At 42.4% G+C, this 25,021-nt stretch overlaps 1 protein-coding gene across 2 annotated transcripts in view; it reads right to left on the reverse strand.

Annotated features, from left to right (window-relative positions):
- Positions 1-24,409, reverse strand: part of LOC139386160 (Golgi integral membrane protein 4-like) — a 37,511-nt gene extending 13,102 nt beyond the window's left edge. The window contains exons 1-7 of one of the 2 annotated variants that reach the window (XM_071131618.1): positions 23,690-24,390; positions 7,366-7,440; positions 7,217-7,266; positions 3,475-3,528; positions 3,241-3,391; positions 2,999-3,081; positions 197-280 (exon numbers count right to left, since the gene is read on the reverse strand). In XM_071131618.1, coding sequence (XP_070987719.1) covers positions 197-280; positions 2,999-3,081; positions 3,241-3,391; positions 3,475-3,528; positions 7,217-7,266; positions 7,366-7,440; positions 23,690-23,876 — 684 coding nt within the window. In that variant the 5' untranslated portion in view covers positions 23,877-24,390. Of the gene's footprint in view, positions 1-196; positions 281-2,998; positions 3,082-3,240; positions 3,392-3,474; positions 3,529-7,216; positions 7,267-7,365; positions 7,441-23,689 lie in introns of both variants that reach the window. The other variant, XM_071131619.1, reaches the window with a different exon arrangement.
- Positions 24,410-25,021: the final 612 nt, after the last annotated feature.

Below are 25,021 nucleotides of genomic sequence, written 5' to 3' on the forward strand. Positions count from 1 at the left end.
GTTAGAAACCAGGATAGTCCCCAGATATCATGTTAGAAACCAGGATAGTCCCCAGATATCATGTTAGAAACCAGGATAGTCCCCAGATATCATGTTAGAAACCAGGATAGTCCCTAGATATCATGTTAGAAACCAGGATAGTCCCCAGATATGTTAGAAAGAACCATCATATCCCCACACAGTAGTGTCCACCTACCTGAGCTGCGGCCAGCGCACTCTTGTGGTCCTCTAGTGTCAGTGCAAGCTGATCATGGGCAGCCTTCAAGTCCTTATGTACTATCTGTAATAATAATAATTAAATATAATACATAACATGGTCATGGATCCTCCTAGCTATCCAATGGCCTTAAGAGAACTTCTTCCATATTTTATATCTATGTTTTTTTTACATAAACAATTTGAGGTTGACCAAGCTCTGTGGTTACCAGTAGGGCTGAATAACAAGTTCTTTTTGAGGTCGATTTGGTTTAGGTTCGATTAAAAAAATAATCTGGGTTTTTGATTATTTTTTTAAATATTAAATGCATTTTTAAATGAACGAAATAACAATAATTTTTCCAAAAGCCAAAAATAGTGAACATTCAATTGCCAAAACATTAAAAATATTCCATCTCTGTCAGGTCCACATTTGGTAGACATTGCCATGACTGTCCTGTGAGGATCCAAATTGGTCAGATCAGGTTTGCAATGAATAACTTCAACCAGACCCCCAGAACTAGGGGGGGGGGGGGGGGGGGGATAAACAACTCACTGCCTGTTGTAAATCAAGGACAGAACAATCAGCTCTCCTTCTCCAATGTTCACCAGAGGAATGAGTTTGTCTTCACACTGAAACTCGAACACATTCTAAAGCGAATACTGGAACAATATTTGTAACATAGAAGGTGGGGAATGGTCAGAGCCAATCTATAGGACACTAATGTCATTTTGTGATGTCATTAAAAATGTTATACAGGAAATACTGTAACTTGGAAAGTATACGCACTACATGTATGAAGTGTCCATCCTATGCGTTGTGCATGCTATATGAAAAATGATGAGTGTTTTTGTTGAGAGGGATGTGATTTTAGGAGCCATAAGAGAGAATTGTTTTAACATAAACTTTGCACAGTGACAAGTCACGCCCGAGTGAGGTCAGAGAACGTCTCGCCTGATGGAACCGCCCTTTCGAACAAACTGTATAAAATTATGGGTTAAGAATGAACATATCAGACCAGAGAAACGTAGAGCTGCAGCTGCACGTTTAAAGTGGTTTGAACTCAACACGAGGTAGAGACGATAAACTCAGCTCGCGGACAATCACTGGTACGGTTGATTAGCGGTCCTAAGTATCTAGATAAGCGAATTTAAGTGGGACCACTCTACTACACTGCTCAAACCATCGTACTACGCTACTCTCATCACCCTACTGGGAACCATCGACACGGCTGGCTAGCCTATCTTCAAAGAAGCATCTTCAGGAGCGAACGGAAGGAAAATCAACTCTGTAGTTCTATTCAGGACGACGCGACAAGTCACCGGATACCGGACGACTACAGAGGACAACAGTAGAAGACTTGTTGTAACCATTTTTGGAGAATCAGAGCCTTACAAGCATGCGGCGAAAAGGCCCAAAACCTTTTCCAAGGCGGCCCGTCGACAGAGAGAAACCAATACATTCATGATTTCTTACTCCAAGCAGGAGGCAGTTTGTGTGCAAAGTACAGGAGTACTATAAGTGAGAGTAGTTTCTAAATGTACCAACGTTAAGTGTCTTTGTCCCTCTCTCCCTCTCCATGTCTTTTGTAACAAGCAGCTATATTGTCGTCAGTCCACTAGGGACCTGTTTTAACGTGTTAAGTGTGTGTTTTTCCTGTGTTACCATTTAATTAGCTAGTAAATAAATAATTAAACCAATTTGTGTAGTACTGAATCATAAGGTTTTTGCAGATGCAAAGAAGTTACAACGGTTCAGAATGATGATCTGATCCGAGATAATAATTAAGAAGGACTGTTATTAGATGTGATAGGTACATATCTTTAAGAGTTTCATTTGGGAGATCGTAACTCTAATGAACCGCTCTAGTGGTGCCCCAAATCCTAGTAGGTTAATTGTTACATGATCCATTGAAATCGGCTAACAATTAAACATATTTAGATGATTAGATAAATAACCGTCTTCAGATTAATGTCAAGTCACGACAACATCAATAGTTGTGTATCAGTTGCGTTTATTACTTAGTTTTTATTTTGATGACTATTATTTCTCAGCCAGCCAGCCAGCCAGCCAGCCAGCCAGCCAGCCAGCCAGCCAGCCAGCATCTCTCTTCTCGCCATACTTTAGTTATCCTATTTAGCTAGCCTGCCTAAGAATGCTGCAGAGTTATCTGACAAAATCATTTGACTAGTTATTCAAAATAGAGAAGGCATACTTTTGCGAACTGTCTATGTCCGTCGTTGTGTGCGGTCTTCGTGTATCTAACGTAGTAGGCATAAAAGTGTATCCGTCCTGACATCTGTATGCAATTATGAAATGCTCATGTCTCCCCGCCCTAACAATGGGAGTCATTGTCCCAAAGGTGAGAAGGCAGGAAACAAGCTTAGGTCCAAAATAAGTCAAACGCATTTGGGATTATTTTGGACAAACTGTCGAGTGAAACCTCTCGCTTCGCTTCGCCTCTTCCTCTCTGACCAGTGTCACGAGCAGGAAAAAAACTGCCGCTATCGATTATGGTTGTTGTTGTTAATTATGACTTTTCTGCGCTGAACTAGGTTGAATATTTGTTTAATGAAACCTTCAACTCCCTTCAGCCCAGCGTCCCATAGTTCTAAAGTTGAATTCTCTCGTGAATGATTTGATTTCTCTCCAGAGAAACGGCACATTTTACCCCAAGAAATTATAAATGTAATTCAAGTAATTGAACCGACGTCGGTCAATTTCTTGTTTAGTAACCCCCCCCACCCCCCCAAAAAATATGAAATATGGGTTAATCGCTCAGCACCAATTCCCAGTACTCACCCGTGCATCCTGCAATTGGACATGGATGTCCTGGTGAGCTTTCCTCAGCTGCCTATTCTCCTCTCGCAGATTATACACATTCTCTACAGTAATAACACAAACACATAGACACCATGTACCATACTTATTACAAATCTTATTATACCATTGTTTCGTGCATCAACTCCAAAACCGCTTAAAGTCAGGAGAGGGAGACAAAGGCATGCTAGTATTTACTCATGTCCTTGTGTGTGTGTCTGTACCTTTGAGTTTGGAGGCTTCCATCTCTTTGGTCTGCTGTAGTTTGTCGAAGCGGTCCTTGTGTTCGTCCAAGGCCTTGCCGTGGTCCTCTCCCTGAATCTGATGCTGCTCCTGCAGCTCATAGTGCTGCTTCTTCAGGTCCTCAAGCTGCTTCTAAAACAACAAGGACAGAGGATGGGTCAGTGTGTGTGTGTGTGTGTGTGTGTGTGTGTGTGTGTGTGTGTGTGTGTACTGACCTTCAGCATCTGGTGCTGCCCATGTAATGAGTTCAATCTGCTGCTGGAGTCCTGCTGTTTAACAAATGACAAACATTTACAATCCTGTCTCCACTCCTCCTTTAATATCAACAACATTTACAATCCCTGTCTCCACTCCTCCTATAATATCAACAACATTTACAATCCCTGTCTCCAGTCCTCCTTTAATATCAACATTTACAATCCCTGTCTCCACTCCTCCTATAATATCAACAACATTTACAATCCCTGTCTCCACTCATCCTTTAATATCAACAACATTTACAATCAGTCTCCACTCCTCCTTTAATATCAACATTTACAATCCCTGTCTCCACTCCTCCTTTAATATCAACAACATTTACAATCCCTGTCTCCACTCCTCCTTTAATATCAACAACATTTACAATCCCTGTCTCCACTCCTCCTTTAATATCAACAACATTTACAATCCCTGTCTCCAGTCCTCCTTTAATATCAACAACATTTACAATCCCTGTCTCCACTCCTCCTTTAATATCAACAACATTTACAATCCCTGTCTCCACTCCTCCTATAATATCAACAACATTTACAATCCCTGTCTCCAGTCCTCCTTTAATATCAACATTTACAATCCCTGTCTCCACTCCTCCTATAATATCAACAACATTTACAATCCCTGTCTCCACTCATCCTTTAATATCAACAACATTTACAATCAGTCTCCACTCCTCCTTTAATATCAACATTTACAATCCCTGTCTCCACTCCTCCTTTAATATCAACAACATTTACAATCCCTGTCTCCACTCCTCCTATAATATCAACAACATTTACAATCCCTGTCCCCAGTCCTCCTTTAATATCAACATTTACAATCCCTGTCTCCACTCCTCCTATAATATCAACAACATTTACAATCCCTGTCTCCACTCATCCTTTAATATCAACAACATTTACAATCCCTGTCTCCACTCCTCCTATAATATCAACAACATTTACAATCCCTGTCTCCAGTCCTCCTTTAATATCAACATTTACAATCCCTGTCTCCACTCCTCCTATAATATCAACAACATTTACAATCCCTGTCTCCACTCATCCTTTAATATCAACAACATTTACAATCAGTCTCCACTCCTCCTTTAATATCAACATTTACAATCCCTGTCTCCACTCCTCCTTTAATATCAACAACATTTACAATCCCTGTCTCCACTCCTCCTTTAATATCAACAACATTTACAATCCCTGTCTCCACTCCTCCTTTAATATCAACAACATTTACAATCCCTGTCTCCAGTCCTCCTTTAATATCAACAACATTTACAATCCCTGTCTCCACTCCTCCTTTAATATCAACAACATTTACAATCCCTGTCTCCACTCCTCCTATAATATCAACAACATTTACAATCCCTGTCTCCAGTCCTCCTTTAATATCAACATTTACAATCCCTGTCTCCACTCCTCCTATAATATCAACAACATTTACAATCCCTGTCTCCACTCATCCTTTAATATCAACAACATTTACAATCAGTCTCCACTCCTCCTTTAATATCAACATTTACAATCCCTGTCTCCACTCCTCCTTTAATATCAACAACATTTACAATCCCTGTCTCCACTCCTCCTATAATATCAACAACATTTACAATCCCTGTCTCCAGTCCTCCTTTAATATCAACATTTACAATCCCTGTCTCCACTCCTCCTATAATATCAACAACATTTACAATCCCTGTCTCCACTCATCCTTTAATATCAACAACATTTACAATCAGTCTCCACTCCTCCTTTAATATCAACAACATTTACAATCCCTGTCTCCAGTCCTCCTTTAATATCAACAACATTTACAATCCCTGTCTCCACTCCTCCTATAATATCAACAACATTTACAATCCCTGTCTCCAGTCCTCCTTTAATATCAACATTTACAATCCCTGTCTCCACTCCTCCTATAATATCAACAACATTTACAATCCCTGTCTCCACTCATCCTTTAATATCAACAACATTTACAATCAGTCTCCACTCCTCCTTTAATATCAACATTTACAATCCCTGTCTCCACTCCTCCTTTAATATCAACAACATTTACAATCCCTGTCTCCACTCCTCCTTTAATATCAACAACATTTACAATCCCTGTCTCCACTCCTCCTTTAATATCAACAACATTTACAATCCCTGTCTCCAGTCCTCCTTTAATATCAACAACATTTACAATCCCTGTCTCCACTCCTCCTTTAATATCAACAACATTTACAATCCCTGTCTCCACTCCTCCTATAATATCAACAACATTTACAATCCCTGTCTCCAGTCCTCCTTTAATATCAACATTTACAATCCCTGTCTCCACTCCTCCTATAATATCAACAACATTTACAATCCCTGTCTCCACTCATCCTTTAATATCAACAACATTTACAATCAGTCTCCACTCCTCCTTTAATATCAACATTTACAATCCCTGTCTCCACTCCTCCTTTAATATCAACAACATTTACAATCCCTGTCTCCACTCCTCCTATAATATCAACAACATTTACAATCCCTGTCTCCAGTCCTCCTTTAATATCAACATTTACAATCCCTGTCTCCACTCCTCCTATAATATCAACAACATTTACAATCCCTGTCTCCACTCATCCTTTAATATCAACAACATTTACAATCAGTCTCCACTCCTCCTTTAATATCAACAACATTTACAATCCCTGTCTCCAGTCCTCCTTTAATATCAACAACATTTACAATCCCTGTCTCCACTCCTCCTATAATATCAACAACATTTACAATCCCTGTCTCCAGTCCTCCTTTAATATCAACATTTACAATCCCTGTCTCCACTCCTCCTATAATATCAACAACATTTACAATCCCTGTCTCCACTCATCCTATAATATCAACAACATTTACAATCCCTGTCTCCAGTCCTCCTTTAATATCAACATTTACAATCCCTGTCTCCACTCCTCCTATAATATCAACAACATTTACAATCCCTGTCTCCACTCATCCTTTAATATCAACAACATTTACAATCAGTCTCCACTCCTCCTTTAATATCAACAACATTTACAATCCCTGTCTCCAGTCCTCCTTTAATATCAACAACATTTACAATCCCTGTCTCCACTCCTCCTTTAATATCAACATTTACAATCCCTGTCTCCACTCCTCCTTTAATATCAACAACATTTACAATCCCCCGTCTCCACTCCTCCTTTAATATCAACAACATTTACAATCCCCCGTCTCCACTCCTCCTTTAATATCAACAACATTTACAATCCGTCTCCACTCCTCCTATAATATCAACATTTACAATCCCTGTCTCCACTCCTCCTTTAATATCAACAACATTTACAATCCCTGTCTCCACTCCTCCTTTAATATCAACAACATTTACAATCCGTCTCCACTCCTCCTTTAATATCAACAACATTTACAATCCGTCTCCACTCCTCCTATAATATCAACATTTACAATCCCTGTCTCCACTCCTCCTATAATATTATGAATAACATCCCCCAACCAAATCAGAGGCATTTCAGGCCACAGCAGAAAGTGACATCAGTGCCGCTGACCTAATAAAACCATTGGAATACAACTGCTCCTCAGTCTGGAGAGATGTTGGCAGTCAGACAATCATTTAACAGTCCCACTAAACAGATGGGCACATTAATGCTGAATTTAACTGCATAACTTTCCATCTTGACTACTAGAGTTGGGGACTCAGGCCTACCTTCTCCTTGTTCAGTGACTGTTGGGCTTCAAGTTTAAACACCTGATAATCTGTTGGAGACAAAAGGGGAAGAAATGATGGAATCAACATGGTTGTAAAGAGTGTAAAATTGAGAATTAAAGTACTGGCTGCCGTTTTGTCTCCCTCACCCTCTTTGGCCTTCTTGTGCTCCAGACGTTCCTTCTGCAGAGACTTCTCTAGACGCGAGCGATGCTCATACACCACTGAGAAACAGAGAGAAAACAGAGAGGGTGGAGAAAGACAGAGGGAAACAGAGAGAAGGGAGGGAGAAAGACAGGGAAAGAGAGAGAAGGGAGGAGAAAGACAGGGGGAAACAGAGAAAACAGTGTTAATGTGCCAGGATGTTCTCCCAGAGCAATCTGGAGTTGAAGCTAAACAGAAAGACGTCTATGATACAAACATTTAGATTTAAAACACACATAAATGGCTTAGAACAAGCAAACAGATCCTTTGCTGCGTCTGAATGAGTGAGCGTGTTCAGTATTGGTTCAGAATGTGTATTCTGGCATTGCCATCGTTGATTGAAGGTCAGGTGTGGTACTCCACAGTATGTCGTCACAGAGCTCTCTCACACACACACAAACTCAGCAAAAAAAAAGAAACTGACCTTTTTCAGGACCCTGTCTTCAAAACATAATTTGTAAAAATCCAAATAACTTCACAGATCTTCATTGTAAAAGGTTTAAAACTGTTTCCCATGCTTGTTCAATGAACCATAAACAACTGATGAACATGCACATGGAACGGTCGTTAAGACACTAACAGCTTACAGACGGTAGGCAATTAGGTCACAGTTATGAAAACTTAGGACACTAAAGAGGCCTTTCTACAGACTCTGAAAAACACCAAAAGAAAGATGCCCAGGGTCCCTGCTCATCTTCGTGAATGTGCCTTAGGCATGCTGCAAGGAGGCATGAGGACTGCAGATGTGGCCAAGGCAATAAATTGCAATGTCCGTACTGTGAGACGCATAACACAGCGCTACAGGGAGACAGGACGGACAGCTGATCATCCTCGCAGTGGAAGACCACGTGTAACAACAACTACACAGAATCAGTACATCCGAACATTACACCTGTGGGACAGGTACAGAATGGCAACAACAACTGCCCGAGTTACACCAGGAACGCACAATCCCTCCATCAGTGCTCAGACTGTCCTCAATAGGCTGAGAGAGGTTGGACTGAGGGCTTGTAGGCCTGTTGTAAGGCAGGTCCTCACCAGATATCACCGGCAACAACGTCGCCTATGATTACAAACCCACCGTCGCTGGACCAGACAGGACTGGCAAGAAGTGCTCTTCACTGACGTGTCACGGAATTTGATGGTCGGATTCGCCTTTATCGTCAAGGGAATGAGCATTACACCAAGGCCTGTACTCTGGAGTAGATGTCGACTGATTAATCGGAATGGCCGATTAATTAGCGCCGATTTCAAGTTTTCATAACAATCAGAAATCTGTATTTTTGGGTGCCGATTATAATTAATAATTATATATTGTTTTTACACCTTTATTTAATCTTTATTTAACTTGGCGAGTCAGTTAAAAACATTCTTATTTTCAATGACGGCCTAGAAACGGTGGGTTAACTGCCTCGTTCAGGAGCAGAACAACAGATTTTCACCTTGTCAGCTTGGGGGATCCAATCTTGCAACCCTACAGTTGACTAGTCCAACGCAATAACGACCTGCCTCTCTCTCGTTGCACTCCACAAGGAGACTGTTACACCTGTTACGCAAATGCAGTAAGCCAAGGTATGTTGCTAGCTAGCATTAAACTTATCTTATAAAAAACAATCAATCATAATCACTAGTTAACTACACATGGTTGATGATATTACTAGATATTATCTAGCGTGTCCTGCTTTGCATATAATCTGACTGAGCATACAAGTATCTGACTGAGCGGTAGTAGTCAGAAGGCGCGTAAACATTCATTCAAACAGTACTGTCGTGTGTTTTGCCAGCAGCTCTTCGTTGTGCGTCAAGCATTGCGCCGTTTATGACTTCAAGCCTATCAACTCCCGAGATGAGGCTGGTGTAACCGAAGTGAAATGGCTGGCTAGCTAGCGCGCACTACTCGCTCTGAGCCTTGGGGTGGTTGTTTCCCTTGCTTTCCATGGGTAACGTTGCTTCGATGTGGTGGCTGTTGTCGTTGTGTTGCTGGTTCGGAGCCCAGGGAGGAGAGGGACGGAAGCTATACTGTTACACTGGCAATACTAAAGTGCCTATAAGAACAGCCAATGGTCAACGGTTAATTAAATACAAATGGTATAGAGGGAAATAGTCCTATACAGGCCTAGAAGGCCAGCATCCCGGAGTCACCTCTTCACTGTTGACGTTGAGACTGGTGTTTTGCAGGGTACTATTTAATGAAGCTGCCAGTTGAGGACTTGTGAGGCATCTGTTTCTCAAACTAGACACACCAATGTACTTGTCCTCTTGCTCAGTGCACCGGGGCCTCCCACTCTTTCTATTATGGTTAGGGCCAGTTTGCGCTGTTCTGAAGGGAGTAGTACACACATCTTCAGATTCTTGGCAATTTCTCACATGGAATAGCCTTCATTTCTCAGAACAAGAATAGACTGACGAGTTTTAGAAGAAAGTCTTTGTTTCTGGCCATTTTGAACCTGTAATCAAACCCACAAATGCTGATGCTCCAGATACTCAACTAGTCTAAAGAAGGCCAGTTTTTTTGCTTCTTTAAATCAGTACAACAGTTTTCAGCTGTGCTAACATAATTGCAAAAGGGTTTTCTAAGAATCAGTTAGCTAATCCAAGATTATCATTTTAAAAGGCTAACACAACATGCCATTGGAACACAGGAGTGATGGTTGTTGATAATGGGCCTCTGTACACCTATGTAGATATTCCATAAAAAATCTGCCTGTCTTCTACGCCGATGTATTTCATTTTTTTTTTTTTAATCTGCTGTTTCCAGCTACAATAGTCATTTACAACATTAACAATGTTTACACTGCATTTCTGATCAATTTAATGTTATTTTAATGGACAAAAAATTGATTTTCTTTCAAAAACAAGGACATTTGTAAGTGACCCCAAACTTTTGAACGGTAGTGTGTGTATGTGTGTATATAAATATACATACATACAGTGGGGCAAACAAGTATTTAGTCAGCCACCAATTGTGCAAGTTCTCCCACTTAAAAAAAAGAGAGAGGCCTGTAATTTATCATAGGTACACTTCAACTATGACAGACAAAATGAGAAAAAAAATCCAGAAAATAAAATTTATTTATTTGCAAATAAGTATTTGGTCACCTACAAACAAGCAAGATATCTGGCTCTCACAGACCTGTAACTTCTTTAAGAGGCTCCTCTGTCCTCCACTCGTTACCTGTATTAATGGCACCTGTTTGAACTTGTTATCAGTATAAAAGACACCTGCCCACAACCTCAAACAGTCACACTCCAAACTCCACTATGGCCAAGACCAAAGAGCTGTCAAAGGACACCAGAAACAAAATTGTAGACCTGCACCAGGCTGGGAAGACTGAATCTGCAATAGGTAATCAGCTTGGTTTGAAGAAATCCACTGTGGGAGCAATTATTAGGAAATTGAAGACATACAAGACCACCGAATCTCCCTCGATCTGGGGCTCCACGCAAGATCTCCCCCTGTGGGGTCAAAATGATCACAAGAACGGTGAGCAAAAATCCCAGAACCACACGGTGGGACCTAGTGAGTGACCTGCAGAGAGCTGGGACCAAAGTAACAAAGCCTACCATCAGTAACACACTATGCCGCCAGGGACTCAAATCCTGCAGTGCCAGACGTGTCCCCCCCGCTTAAGCCAGTACATGTCCAGGCCCGTCTGAAGTTTGCTAGAGAGCATTTGGAAGATCCAGAAGAAGATTGGAAGAATGTGATATGGTCAGATGAAACCAAAATATAACTTTTTGGTTAAAACTCAACTCGTCATGTTTGGAGGACAAAGAATGCTGAGTTGCATCCAAAGAACACCATACCTACTGTGAAGCATGGGGGTGGAAACATCATGCTTTGGGGCTGTTTTTCTGCAAAGGGACCAGGACGACTGATCCGTGTAAAGGAAAGAATGAATGGGGCCATGTATTGTGAGATTTTGAGTGAAAATCTCCTTCCATCAGCAAGGGCATTGAAGATGCAACGTGGCTGGGTCTTTCAGCATGACAATGATCCCAAACACACCGCCCGGGCAACGAAGGAGTGGCTTTGTAATTAGAATTTCAAGGTCCTGGAGTGGCCTAGCCAGTCTCCAGATCTCAACCCCATAGAAAATCTTTGGAGGGAGTTGAAAGTCCGTGTTGCCCAGCAACAGCCCCAAAACATCACTGCTCTAGAGGAGATCTGCATGGAGTAATGGGCCAAAATACCAGAAACAGTGTGTGAAAACCTTGTGAAGACTTACAGAAAACATTTGACCTCTGTCATTGCCAACAAAGGGTATTTAATAAAGTATTGAGATAAACTTTTGTTATTGACCAAATAATTATTTTCCACCATAATTTGTAAATAAATTCATTAAAAATCCTACAATGTGATTTTCTGGAATTTTTTTTCTCATTTTGTCTGTCATAGTTGAAGTGTACCTATGATGAAAATTACAGGCCTCTCATCTTTTTAAGTGGGCGAACTTTCCCCATTGGTGGCTGACTAAATACTTTTTTGCCCCACTGTACACACACACATACATATATATATATATATATAGCAAGAGAGAGAGAGAATTAACCAAAAATCTGAGCAAACTGGAATGCTATTTGGCCATAAACAATGTGTGGCAGAATACCTGGCCATTGTGTTTCCCCAGACTTTAAAGGGTTAGAGTGACACCATGAAAACCCAAGGAAAATATCTCTGTAATACCACCTGGAAAATCTGAGCAGCAGATTCAACCTTTCCTTACAGGTACTGACACATTTCAGTTGAATGCATTAAGTTGTACAACTGACTAGGTGTCCCCTTTCCTTATCAGAGCGCCTTTACTGTTATCAGAGTGCCTTTACAGTGGCTTGATTACAATAGGCAGCTTAACAAAGACCTATTATACATTCATTATACAACATCACAGGTTTACAGTGTGTACTTATTAAACAGAGCAACAGTGCTTCTAACTCCCTTTAATGCTAGGGTTAAATTCCACAACATACACTCTGGGTAGGCTACATCTCAATACGGACACTGGACACAAGGGGAGTGGAAGCAATATGGCAGCCTACCTGTACTTTCACCTGTCCTCTTCTCAGATTAGTGTGGGTGAAGGAAATGAAGAGAGGAAGAAAGGTTAGACTATTGAGAGATACCCATAGACTGGGACCATCCTTTACAAGAGACCAAAACAGAGACATGAGAGAGCAGTCTGAGCTTTACAGCTCCACTGTGTTCCTTTCTCAGTGATCCCTCTTCAGTTAGGCCACGCATCTCTGTCTGTCAAGCCAGTCAGTGTTCGATAGATTGAGGAGAAGTCAGGAGTCAAACTGTGAAGCAAAAACTCACACTACTGGGAGACAGAAGAGAGAGGTAGGTGAAAGAGGTAGGGAGAGTAGAGGCTGACAAAGGGGAAGAGGGGCTGACAAAGGGGAAGAGAGGCTGACAAAGGGGAAGAGGGGCTGACAAAGGGGAAGAGAGGCTGACAAAGGGGAAGAGAGGCTGACAAAGGGGAAGAGAGGCTGACAAAGGGGAACGGAGGCTGACAAAGGGGAACGGAGGCTGACAAAGGGGAAGAGAGGCTGACAAAGGGGAAGAGAGGCTGACAAAGGGGAAGAGAGGCTGACAAAGGGGAAGAGAGGCTGACAAAGGGGAAGAGGGGCTGACAAAGGGGAAGAGGGGCTGACAAAGGGGAAGAGGGGCTGACAAAGGGGAAGAGGAGCTGACAAAGGGGAAGAGGGGCTGACAAAGGGGAAGAGGGGCTGACAAAGGGGAAGAGGGGCTGACAAAGGGGAAGAGGGGCTGACAAAGGGGAAGAGGGGCTGACAAAGGGGAAGAGGGGCTGACAAAGGGGAAGAGGGGCTGACAAAGGGGAAGAGGGGCTGACAAAGGGGAAGAGGGGCTGACAAAGGGGAAGAGGGGCTGACAAAGGGGAAGAGGGGCTGACAAAGGGGAAGGGGGGCTGACAAAGGGGAAGGGGGGCTGACAAAGGGGAAGAGAGGCTGACAAAGGGGAAGGGGGGGGCAAGGCGGAGAGGGAGAGGCACTGAATCAAGTCTAGAACAACAGTGAGTCAAGTGTTCAAACCCAGAGAAAGCCATGTTGTTCAAGGAACAAATCAAGAGAAAGCCCTGTTGAACCAGGAACAAATCAAGAGAAAGCCCTGTTGAACCAGGAACAAATCAAGAGAAAGCCCTGTTGAACCAGGAAAAAACAACCGTTTCCTAGGTCTCAATCTCAGCAGCTTCAAGGCATGTCCATGTAAAAGGAGCCATGAGCACCAACATGGGAAGTTCATAGGATGATTTCAAATTGGGTGTCAAGTTAAAGCTAAGAGTTTATACTTTGGGAAATTAAAGGCAAAGATAATTGTTTCTAAAACGTTCCATCTTAAAAATGAGGCATAAAGGCTTTGATTTAATGGATAAACAGATGGGAAAGGGGGTCTTCGACAACATCTACCAGAAAAAGTCTTAAAGGTTTCAGAAATACATTAAAAACACATGTTGACATAAAGACCCCTGCCAACTAATATCATCATCATTTGTTTTGGATAAATTGTTTACCGTCTGTCAATCTAAGAAATATTGCCTCTTAATCCCGTTACCAAAAAACCCACTTATCTGGAAGGTATTTTAAACTTTCTCCCCCTTGCTTCACAGTGGGGCAGCAGGGTAGCCTAGTGGTTAGAGCGTTGGACTAGTAACCGGAAGGTTGCAAGTTCAAACCCCCGAGCTGATGTTCTGCCCCTGAACGTTCTGCCTTAACTGACATGCCTAGTTAAATAAAAGTAAAAACAGAAGTAACAAGTAATGGTTTGTGATTTTAGTTTGTGATTTTACTGATATCAATTGTGTTTATTAATTAAATCTTGTAATTGAGTTACCAATCTTGTAAGTGAATTACTGCAACTGAATTGGCTACAATGGGAAATCATAAGTCACAAAACAGTTGGGTGACCTGCTACTGTCCTCCATTCAGTACAGTGAGTAGAGTACAGTACAGTACAGTTCAGTTCAGTTGGTTCACCTGCTACGGTCCTCCCTTCAGTACAGTGAGTAGAGTACAGTACAGTACAGTCCAGTTGGTTCACCTGCTACTGTCCTCCATTCAGTACAGTGAGTAGAGTACAGTACAGTACAGTCCAGTTGGTTCACCTGCTACTGTCCTCCCTTCAGTACAGTGAGTAGAGTACAGTACAGTCCAGTTGGTTCACCTGCTACTGTCCTCCCTTCAGTACAGTGAGTAGAGTACAGTACAGTCCAGTTGGTTCACCTGCTACTGTCCTCCCTTCAGTACAGTGAGTAGAGTACAGTACAGTCCAGTTGGTTCACCTGCTACTGTCCTCCATTCAGTACAGTGAGTAGAGTACAGTACAGTACAGTACAGTCCAGTTGGTTCACCTGCTACTGTCCTCCCTTCAGTACAGTGAGTAGAGTACAGTACAGTACAGTCCAGTTGGTTCACCTGCTACGGTCCTCCCTTCAGTACAGTGAGTAGAGTACAGTACAGTACAGTCCAGTTGGTTCACCTGCTACTGTCCTCCCTTCAGTACAGTGAGTAGAGTACAGTACAGTCCAGTTGGTTCACCTGCTACTGTCCTCCCTTCAGTACAGTGAGTACAGTAGTCCAGTTGGTTCACCTGTTACTGTCCTCCCTTCAGTACAGTGAGTACAGTACAGTCTAGTTGGTTCACCTGCTACTGTCCTCCCTTCAGTACAGTGAGTAGAGTACAGTACAGTCCAGTTGGTTCACCTGCTACTGTCCTCCATTCAGTACAGTGAGTAGAGTACAGTACAGTACAGTCCAGTTGGTTCACCTGCTACTGTCCTCCCTTCAGTACAGTGAGTAGAGTACAGTACAGTACAGTCCAGTTGGTTCACCTGCTACTGTCCTCCATTCAGTACAGTGAGTAGAGTACAGTACAGTCCAGTTGGTTCACCTGCTACTGTCCTCCCTTCAGTACAGTGAGTAGAGTACAGTACAGTACAGTCCAGTTGGTTCACCTGCTACTGTCCTCCATTCAGTACAGTGAGTAGAGTACAGTACAGTACAGTCCAGTTGGTTCACCTGCTACTGTCCTCCCTTCAGTACAGTGAGTAGAGTACAGTACAGTACAGTCCAGTTGGTTCACCTGCTACTGTCCTCCCTTCAGTACAGTGAGTAGAGTACAGTACAGTACAGTCCAGTTGGTTCACCTGCTACTGTCCTCCCTTCAGTACAGTGAGTACAGTAGTCCAGTTGGTTCACCTGTTACTGTCCTCCCTTCAGTACAGTGAGTACAGTACAGTCTAGTTGGTTCACCTGCTACTGTCCTCCCTTCAGTACAGTGAGTAGAGTACAGTACAGTCCAGTTGGTTCACCTGCTACTGTCCTCCATTCAGTACAGTGAGTAGAGTACAGTACAGTACAGTCCAGTTGGTTCACCTGCTACTGTCCTCCATTCAGTACAGTGAGTAGAGTACAGTACAGTCCAGTTGGTTCACCTGCTACTGTCCTCCATTCAGTACAGTGAGTAGAGTACAGTACAGTACAGTCCAGTTGGTTCACCTGCTACGGTCCTCCCTTCAGTACAGTGAGTAGAGTACAGTACAGTACAGTCCAGTTGGTTCACCTGCTACTGTTCTCCAGTACAGTGAGTACAGTACAGTCCAGTTGGTTCACCTGCTACTGTCCTCCCTTCAGTACAGTGAGTAGAGTACAGTACAGTACAGTTGGTTCACCTGCTACTGTCCTCCCTTCAGTACAGTGAGTAGAGTACAGTACAGTACAGTACAGTCCAGTTGGTTCACCTGCTACTGTCCTCCCTTCAGTACAGTGAGTAGAGTACAGTACAGTACAGTCCAGTTGGTTCACCTGCTACTGTCCTCCCTTCAGTACAGTGAGTAGAGTACAGTACAGTACAGTCCAGTTGGTTCACCTGCTACTGTCCTCCAGTACAGTGAGTACAGTACAGTCCAGTTGGTTCACCTGCTACTGTCCTCCCTTCAGTACAGTGAGTAGAGTACAGTACAGTACAGTCCAGTTGGTTCACCTGCTACTGTCCTCCCTTCAGTACAGTGAGTACAGTAGTCCAGTTGGTTCACCTGTTACTGTCCTCCCTTCAGTACAGTGAGTACAGTACAGTCTAGTTGGTTCACCTGCTACTGTCCTCCCTTCAGTACAGTGAGTAGAGTACAGTACAGTCCAGTTGGTTCACCTGCTACTGTCCTCCATTCAGTACAGTGAGTAGAGTACAGTACAGTACAGTCCAGTTGGTTCACCTGCTACTGTCCTCCATTCAGTACAGTGAGTAGAGTACAGTACAGTCCAGTTGGTTCACCTGCTACTGTCCTCCATTCAGTACAGTGAGTAGAGTACAGTACAGTACAGTCCAGTTGGTTCACCTGCTACGGTCCTCCCTTCAGTACAGTGAGTAGAGTACAGTACAGTACAGTCCAGTTGGTTCACCTGCTACTGTCCTCCCTTCAGTACAGTGAGTAGAGTACAGTACAGTACAGTACAGTTGGTTCACCTGCTACTGTCCTCCCTTCAGTACAGTGAGTAGAGTACAGTACAGTACAGTACAGTCCAGTTGGTTCACCTGCTACTGTCCTCCCTTCAGTACAGTGAGTAGAGTACAGTACAGTACAGTCCAGTTGGTTCACCTGCTACTGTCCTCCCTTCAGTACAGTGAGTAGAGTACAGTACAGTACAGTCCAGTTGGTTCACCTGCTACTGTCCTCCAGTACAGTGAGTACAGTACAGTCCAGTTGGTTCACCTGCTACTGTCCTCCCTTCAGTACAGTGAGTAGAGTACAGTACAGTCCAGTTGGTTCACCTGCTACTGTCCTCCCTTCAGTACAGTGAGTACAGTAGTCCAGTTGGTTCACCTGCTACTGTCCTCCAGTACAGTGAGTACAGTACAGTCCAGTTGGGTCACCTGCTACTGTTCTCCCTTCAGTACAGTGAGCAGAGCACAGTAGAGTACAGTACAGTACAGTCCAATACAGTAGAGTAGAGCACAGTCCAATACAGTACAGTCCAATACAGTCCAGTAGAGTACAGTCCAATACAGTAGAGTACAGTCCAATACAGTAAAGTACAGTCCAATACAGTACAGTCCAGTACAGTCCAGTACAGTACAGTCCAGTACAGTACAGTACATTGTACCCTGTGCTCAGCTGTATTGTACTGCACTCTACTCAACTGTGCCGCACTGTGATGTCCAAACTTGTGAAACATCCGTAATTATGAATTTCTGTGCGGTACAGATCAGGGACCCAAGTTGTAATTCCGTTACTGTAATTCCGTTACCGGGTGTAAATCCACTTCACTTACTGTAGTTTGATAAGCAAAATAGATTTTTCAAAAGTCAATGTGTCATATCATAGCCGACACCCCATTCTTTATGCAGACAACTTTTAATCTTAATTCGGAGCAGATATATAAAAGAGTTTTTGAAATACGTGGTTGCATAAAACCCTGAGAGAGATTTTACCGTAATCAGTCACCAAAGTTCAGGATCTGCACAGACCAATTATGCATATTTTGGCAGACTCAAAACAACATTTTGAAGATAAATACAATGGTTGATTGGATCAGTCTAAAACTTTGCACATACACTGCTGCCTTCTAGTGGCCAAAATCTAAAGTGCGCTTAGAGTCCAAAGTCAGATAATGGCCTCTCTCTTGCCTTTCACGATGGGGGAAAAAAACTCAAATAAATCGCATGTTTTTTTTCTTTGTATTATCTTTTACCAGATCTAATCTTTTACCAGATCTAACGTGTTATATTCTCCTACAATTCTCCCACAAACTTCAAAGTGTTTCCTTTCAAATGGTATCAAGAATATGCACATCCTTGCTTCAGGTCCTGAGCTACAGGAAGTTAGATTTGAGTATGACATTTTAGGCTAACATTATTTTTTTTTTAAAAGGGGCCAATCCTGTTAAGGGTTTTCTACACCCACTTCAAACAGCTGAAAATATTTGTGGAAAAGACGTCACAGTAGTTCAGATGGTACAATGGTTCAATACACTATAGTTGATTGTTTTGTCAAACTGAAATTAGGCAAACTATTAGAATTTTTGTAAACAGGAAATGGCGGGACGATTTCTGCATAGTGCAGCTTTAAATTCATTTTGGACATGTTTTGGTGAATATGGTTAAAAGTAGTCCTTGTGCATAGAGTTGTATGGTTTGTTAAACTTTGAAATCAATGGTTTTTGTTTGGCATAGATTTTAAAGCGAAAAAACAAAAATGAGTCAAAGAGTAATTCTGTTAATGTGGAATTTCCCGTCATTTACACTTTACCTTAAAAGCACCCAAAATAACAGCTCAGTGAGCATGGCTACCTTAAAACCACCCAAAATAACAGCTCAGTGAGCATGGCTACCTTAAAAGCACCCAAAATAACAGCTCAGTGAGCATGGCTACCTTAAAACCACCCAAAATGACAGCTCAGTGAGCATGGCTACCTTAAAAGCACCCAAAATAACAGCTCAGTGAGCATGGCTACCTTAAAAGCACCCAAAATAACAGCTCAGTGAGCATGGCTACCTTAAAACCACCCAAAATAACAGCTCAGTGAGCATGGCAACAGAGGTCCCACAAGAGTGAGTCCCCCAATGGTTAATACAGTCCCTTATGGCGGATAAAGTGTATGGAGAGAGAGAACAGAAGGCACACTATGAAGTTGACCTTTGGAGTGAACTGGGCCCAGAGTCAGATCACACTCTCATAGACCTCTCCCGGAACTCTTGGGCCTCGAGGGGAGGTGTGTGTGGTGGGCTGGGTTCCACCTCCATTGTAATTCTACTCACCTGAGCAACCCTATACAGGTGAGACAGACCAGTAGGGACTGGACCTCTGGTTGGTAGAGCTGGGCTCAAGTCCATCTATCCAATACGCTCTCACCTGGGCAACCCTATACAGGTGAGATCGGTCTCAATCTTCAAACAGACAGGGCGACATTCTACAGGTGCAGATGGAACCTGTGTAGTCGGCTACAATTCCCCGTACTCCGACTACTCACCTGGCCAGGGGAGAAACCAGGTAGGTGTTGGTCTGAGAGGAAGGGCCTTTTGGACTTCTGGACACAGTGGTCTTGTCAGGGCTCCTCTTTCACCTCGCCATGATGTCTACATAATGTATAATAACAATTACATCATCTCTATGCACCATAGCCCTCCAGGAGGTCTTTAGAGTCACCTTTACCTGTCCCTCTCAGGTGTTCCTAACTGAGCCGCTCCCTCTCCTCTGGGTGACAACTCCACACCTGGGTATCCAGACATGGCCACCTACCTCCAACACAACTGGTGAAGGCAAAGAGATGACTGAGCATGCAAGGTCTCTCTCCTCATGGCAATAAAATCCTTCTCTCTCCCTTTGTATTTCCCACACACACATACAGGAGTGAGTATGTGATAGGAGTGAGGGGTGAAAGGTTAGGACAGTTCCAGAGCCATCCTCAGTGTCCTCTTTCTCTTTCAGTGGGATGTAAAATTAAACACTCGTCCTTATGTTTCACTGTCTAGTGTCTCTACAACATTCACCCTTCTGCTGTTTCATAAGAAAAATCACATTTCAGATTAGGGCTCCTAATATAACAATGTATTTCTGAATGATAAAAAAAATCCCTTTGATTGAAACTTAGCTTCCCACTTCAATGCAGTTCTTGTAAAATGTTCCACATGCGTGTGTCTGCTAAATGCCTAGTAGAGAACCTTTAAATAGAGAGTAGTCTACTGAGTACAACTCGGCTACCAGAGCCGTTGGCAGAGTTGAGGCCAGCAAAACCCTAGTAGCGTTCGGCAGTTAAGAGCTGCTCTGTTGTTAAAAAGGGGAAACTGTCAATCGATTTTCCCCCACAGGCTGTGTAACAGTCCATCTCTAAATATACTGTAGGTCACATTAAGGCTATTAACAGCAGAGAGTAGATTTGAATGACAGTGAAGAGAACATAATCACTCCTCCACACCAAAGTGAGGTGGCTGAAGTGAGTTACCCCTGACAGAACGTGAGTGAAGGGCTATCCAATCCATTTGAAATGGTCCATGTGTTCTTACTTCACTGTCCAACCAGGCATACAGTACATGTAAAACATGGAGCAAGAACCATGTGTGTAGCCGTACCTCAATTATACAACAAAGTATGTGGAAATTGAACAGTGTCCATGTTGAACTATCCTAGAAAGTACAACCAAACATCAGATTGGTGGTTTCATCATCTGAAGGCCAGGGCCTACTTAGAGAAACCGACTGTAGAGGAGTGACCTACGTGTTTAGAAAGCTAGCCTAGTGACCTGTCTGATGTTGAGCTGGCAAGTGAGGTTTCCAGAGGTGCAGAGCATGCCTTGGGACACTGAGGCCACCAAGTGTGTGTCCTACTATAGAGCCATTAATCCTTTATCAAGAAACTCCTCTCGATCAAACTCAAAATAACCTCTTAGGCTCCGGTACATATCTATTCTAGGCTATAGCCTAGCTTGGGGAATGATGTGTGCTAAACTCAACTGATGAGTTAAATGGCCGATTTTTTTATTTTTTATATATATATATATATATAAAATGACAATTACAACCATACTGAAGGAACAATGAACACTTATTTTAACTTAATATAATACATAAATAAAATCAATTTAGTCTCAAATAAATGAAACGTGTTCAATTTGGTAAAAATAATGCAAAAACAGTGTTGGAGAAGAAAGTAAAAGTGCAATATGTGCCATGTAAAAAAGCTAACGTTTAAGTTCCTTGCTCAGAACATATGAAAGGTGGTGGTTCCTTTTAACATAAGTCTTCAATATTCCCAGGTAAGAAGTTTTAGGTTGTAGTATTTATATAGGACTATTTCTCTCTATACCATTTGTATTTTATAGACCTTTGACTATTGGATGTTCTTATAGGCACTTTAGTATTGCCAGCCTAATCTCAGGAGTTGATAGGCTTGAAGTCATAAACAGCGCTGTGCTTCAAGCATTGTGAAAAGCTGCTGGCAACGGAGGAAAGTGTGGTTTGAATGAATGCTTACGAGCCTACTGCTGCCTTCCACCACTCCGTCAGACTGCTCTATCAAATCTCAAATCCTAGACTTAATTATAATATTTGAAACACACAGAAATACGAGCCTTAGGTCATTAATATGGTCAAATCTTGAAACTATCATTTCGAAAACAAAACATTTATTCTTTCAGTGAAATACGGAACTGTACCGTATTCTATCGAACAGGTGGCAACCCTAAGACTAAATATTGCTGTTATATTGCACAACCTTCAATGTTATGTCATAAATATATAAAGTTCTGGCAACTCTCCTCGTGGAGTGCAATATAAATTGGCCATAATCGGCATCCAAAAATGCAGATTACCGATTGTTATGAAAACTTGAAACCGGCCCTAATTAAATCGGCCATTCCGATTAATCGGTCGACCTCTACTCTCAATACAGTAAGCTGAGCCAGCCAACGCCAACTAAGTCAACAAGAAGCCACCGCTGCGACAGCGAAAAAGCAACTGATACAATTGGATATTTTAGTAAAAGCAGATATCGGTAAAGAAGAACGCCAAGAAAGTAATTAAAATAAAGTCCTTTAGCTCCTCCCTCTCTCCCAGTGATGACCCGTCATTCAGGGTTAGGTGGGGCAGAGACCCATCTGTTTTGAGCCCCACATTGTTAGCTAAAATAAATGTAATAAAAATATATACACTACCGTTCGAAACTTTGGGGTCAATTAGAAAATGTCCTTGTTTGAAAGAAAATCACTTTTTGTCCATTAAAATAACAAATTGATCAGAAATACAGTGTAAACATTGTTAATGTTGTAAATGACTATTGTAGCTCGAAATGGAAGATTTTTAATGGAATTTCTACATAGGTGTACAGAGGCCCATTATCCGCAACCATCACCCCTGTGTTCCAATGGCATGTTGTGTTAGCTAATCCAAGATTATAATTTTAAAAGGCTAACTGATCCTTAGAAAACCCTTTTGCTATTATGTAAGCACAGCAGAAAATTGTTGTTCTGATTAAAGAAGCAAAAAAACTGTCCTTCTTTAGACTAGTTGAGTATCTGGAGTATCAGCATTTGTCGGTTCGATTACAGGCTCAAAATGGCCAGAAACAAAGACTTTCTTCTGAAACTCGTCAATCTATTCATGTTCTGAGAAATGAAGGCTATTCCATGCGAGAAATTCCCAATTGCCATAAATTTGCCCACGAAGGACTGCTGCGCCACCTTCCTGTTCAAGTGAGCACAGCATAACAAGGCGAGTCCAAAAATGTCTTGTATGCTGCTGCATAAATTATGTAATAATATGTAATTTCGCTCCCGAGTCACGCAGCGGTCTAAGGCACTGCATCTCAATGCAATAGGCATAACTACAGTCCCTGGTTCGAATCCAGGCTGTATCACATCCGGCTGTGATTGGGAGTCCTATAGGGTGGCGCACAATTGGCCCAGCGTCGTCCTGGTTTGGCCGGGGTAGGCCGTCATTGTAAATAAGAATTTGTTCTTAACTGACTTGCTTAGTTAAATAAAGGTTCAATCTAAAAATGTTTACAAAAATATTCCAGGGAGATATGTATACTGTAGCTAAGAAAGTAATAAGTGTATGTTGTGTAGTAAGCTGTTAATAACCCATGTGCCTCACCCTAATAAATTGGTCTATTTTCCCCTCTTAATTTCACCTACTGTTCTGACGTGGTAGCCTATAACCGGTTTTAGAGAAATGTAATAATCGAATATTGTAAGAGCTTTCAATGTCTGCTTATATGCCCTGTTTATTTATCCTATGGTTCTGACTTGGAGTACAGGGAGAACACTAAGAACGGCCCATGTTCTGAATTCTGTCACTGTACATTTCAAAAGTGCTAAACAAAGTTATGACTACATCCATCCTAGCCCGCTCATTAATGTCTTAATCGAAATTACAGATTGCCCCATATCCGCTTGTCGTCCCCGCATATGCCATACTTTGTACATCTCAACTGTCATTAGAAACCACATAAATCAGCCATATTTTTTTTAAATGCAGTAAATGAAGCTGAATGAACTGTTTCGCTGCCAGACAAGGCTCCGATAGCCAGTTGTAGCAGTGGTAAAATGTTGGGACAGCTTTATGTAGGCCCTAACTGTTTGTGGGCACCATGTGTCACCGTTATACCACAAATTATCTATTCATCAGTGTTGCGTTTGTTAGTGGATTTGCTGGCATGCACAGTTTTTGTTTTGTTTGCTCCACCAAGATTAAAAATTCTAAAATCGCCACTGCTCTCTCCTTATCTTTTTAAAACGTCGGCTGGGGAAAACGTTTACCTTGAAGCTGCGCCGAGAGCGACTCCTGATGCTGCTGGTACTTGGCAGCCATCGCCTCTGTCCTCTTCAGCTGTTTGTGCATCTCATACGATATCATCCCCCCGTAAATAATCCCGAACACCACGGTGATTAGAAGGAGAGACTGGAAGATTCTCCGCTGCCTCCGAGAACACACTCCGTTCCCCATGGTTGAATAGCTCCTCTCCCCGCTGCCTGCACAAACAATCTCCCGGTCACTTCTGTGGAAAGTTCAGCTAAACTTTATACTACTACCTCTCAAGCCCCTTATCACTTCAGTCGTCCCCAAGCATTTTTAGACAGAGGGCGCAGAAACACTTTAGAGTTGGGGAAAGTTTAGTGAAGATGTTGGACTCATTTTAGCCCACAACACGGTGTAGCCACATCCACGGAGGAATCCCAGTTTGTTGTTACTTCTCCTTGGATTTTTTGCTTGACTACACTACACACAGCAAACTCTCTCCGATATTTCATAAGAAGCAGACTTTGTTAATGTGGGTAATGTAGAAACAATGCGCACTACTCTATCCCGAAACAAACCCAGATAGGATGTAATAGTGCAATGTGTTCAGACTTTGCCAAGCCCTGTAGCAGAAGTCAAAATCCAGATATTTCCGAGGCCTTTACAGCACCTTCAACTTTAGTTACGTGTCACCTAAGCAGCGAAGACACCACCCAACAGCAACTACTTAGGAAGTCATTCCCCAATGAAACCCAACTACCCGCCCTCCACGGAATTTACTTTTCTCATTGGTCACGTAGGGTTCGGTCAAACAATTTTGGGATCGTGTGGGCGGGGTGTTGGAGGATTTGAGCACAGTTTCTAAACCCAGAGGCGCAACATCACGAGACTTCCGGGAACTCATGCAAAACAGACCAGGCCGGGGTTTGGGGATTGATAAATCAATAAGATAAGTTAAAAAAATCTTACTTAACTATTTATTTTCTCGAAATCTAAAGCCACAACTTAGATTCGAGCAAACCTCTTACGCATTTGAACATGTTAGTACTACAACCTCGTGAAAGTGACAAACTGATACGTTTTAATAGGAGTTTATTTAGGAGTTGCCTTTGAGTTGACGGGCTGCACATGCGCAGTTCGGCGCGAGACGACCGTTAGACCCGCCACGGCACAATCATTTTTAATTTAACTTTTATTCCACCTTTATTTAAGTAAGAGAGTGGGGATCAATTTGGGGTAAAATGCCACCCTACCTCAAAATTATTTTTGGGGAGTGACTTAAAAAATTGTGATGAGACAGATTAGTTTTTTTAGTTCAGAAAGAGTAGTGGCAAGTAGTGGGAGGGGGGAAT

Source organism: Oncorhynchus clarkii, chromosome 27 (assembly GCF_045791955.1).
Source record: "Oncorhynchus clarkii lewisi isolate Uvic-CL-2024 chromosome 27, UVic_Ocla_1.0, whole genome shotgun sequence".
In the NCBI taxonomy this organism is placed as follows: Eukaryota; Metazoa; Chordata; class Actinopteri; order Salmoniformes; family Salmonidae; genus Oncorhynchus; species Oncorhynchus clarkii.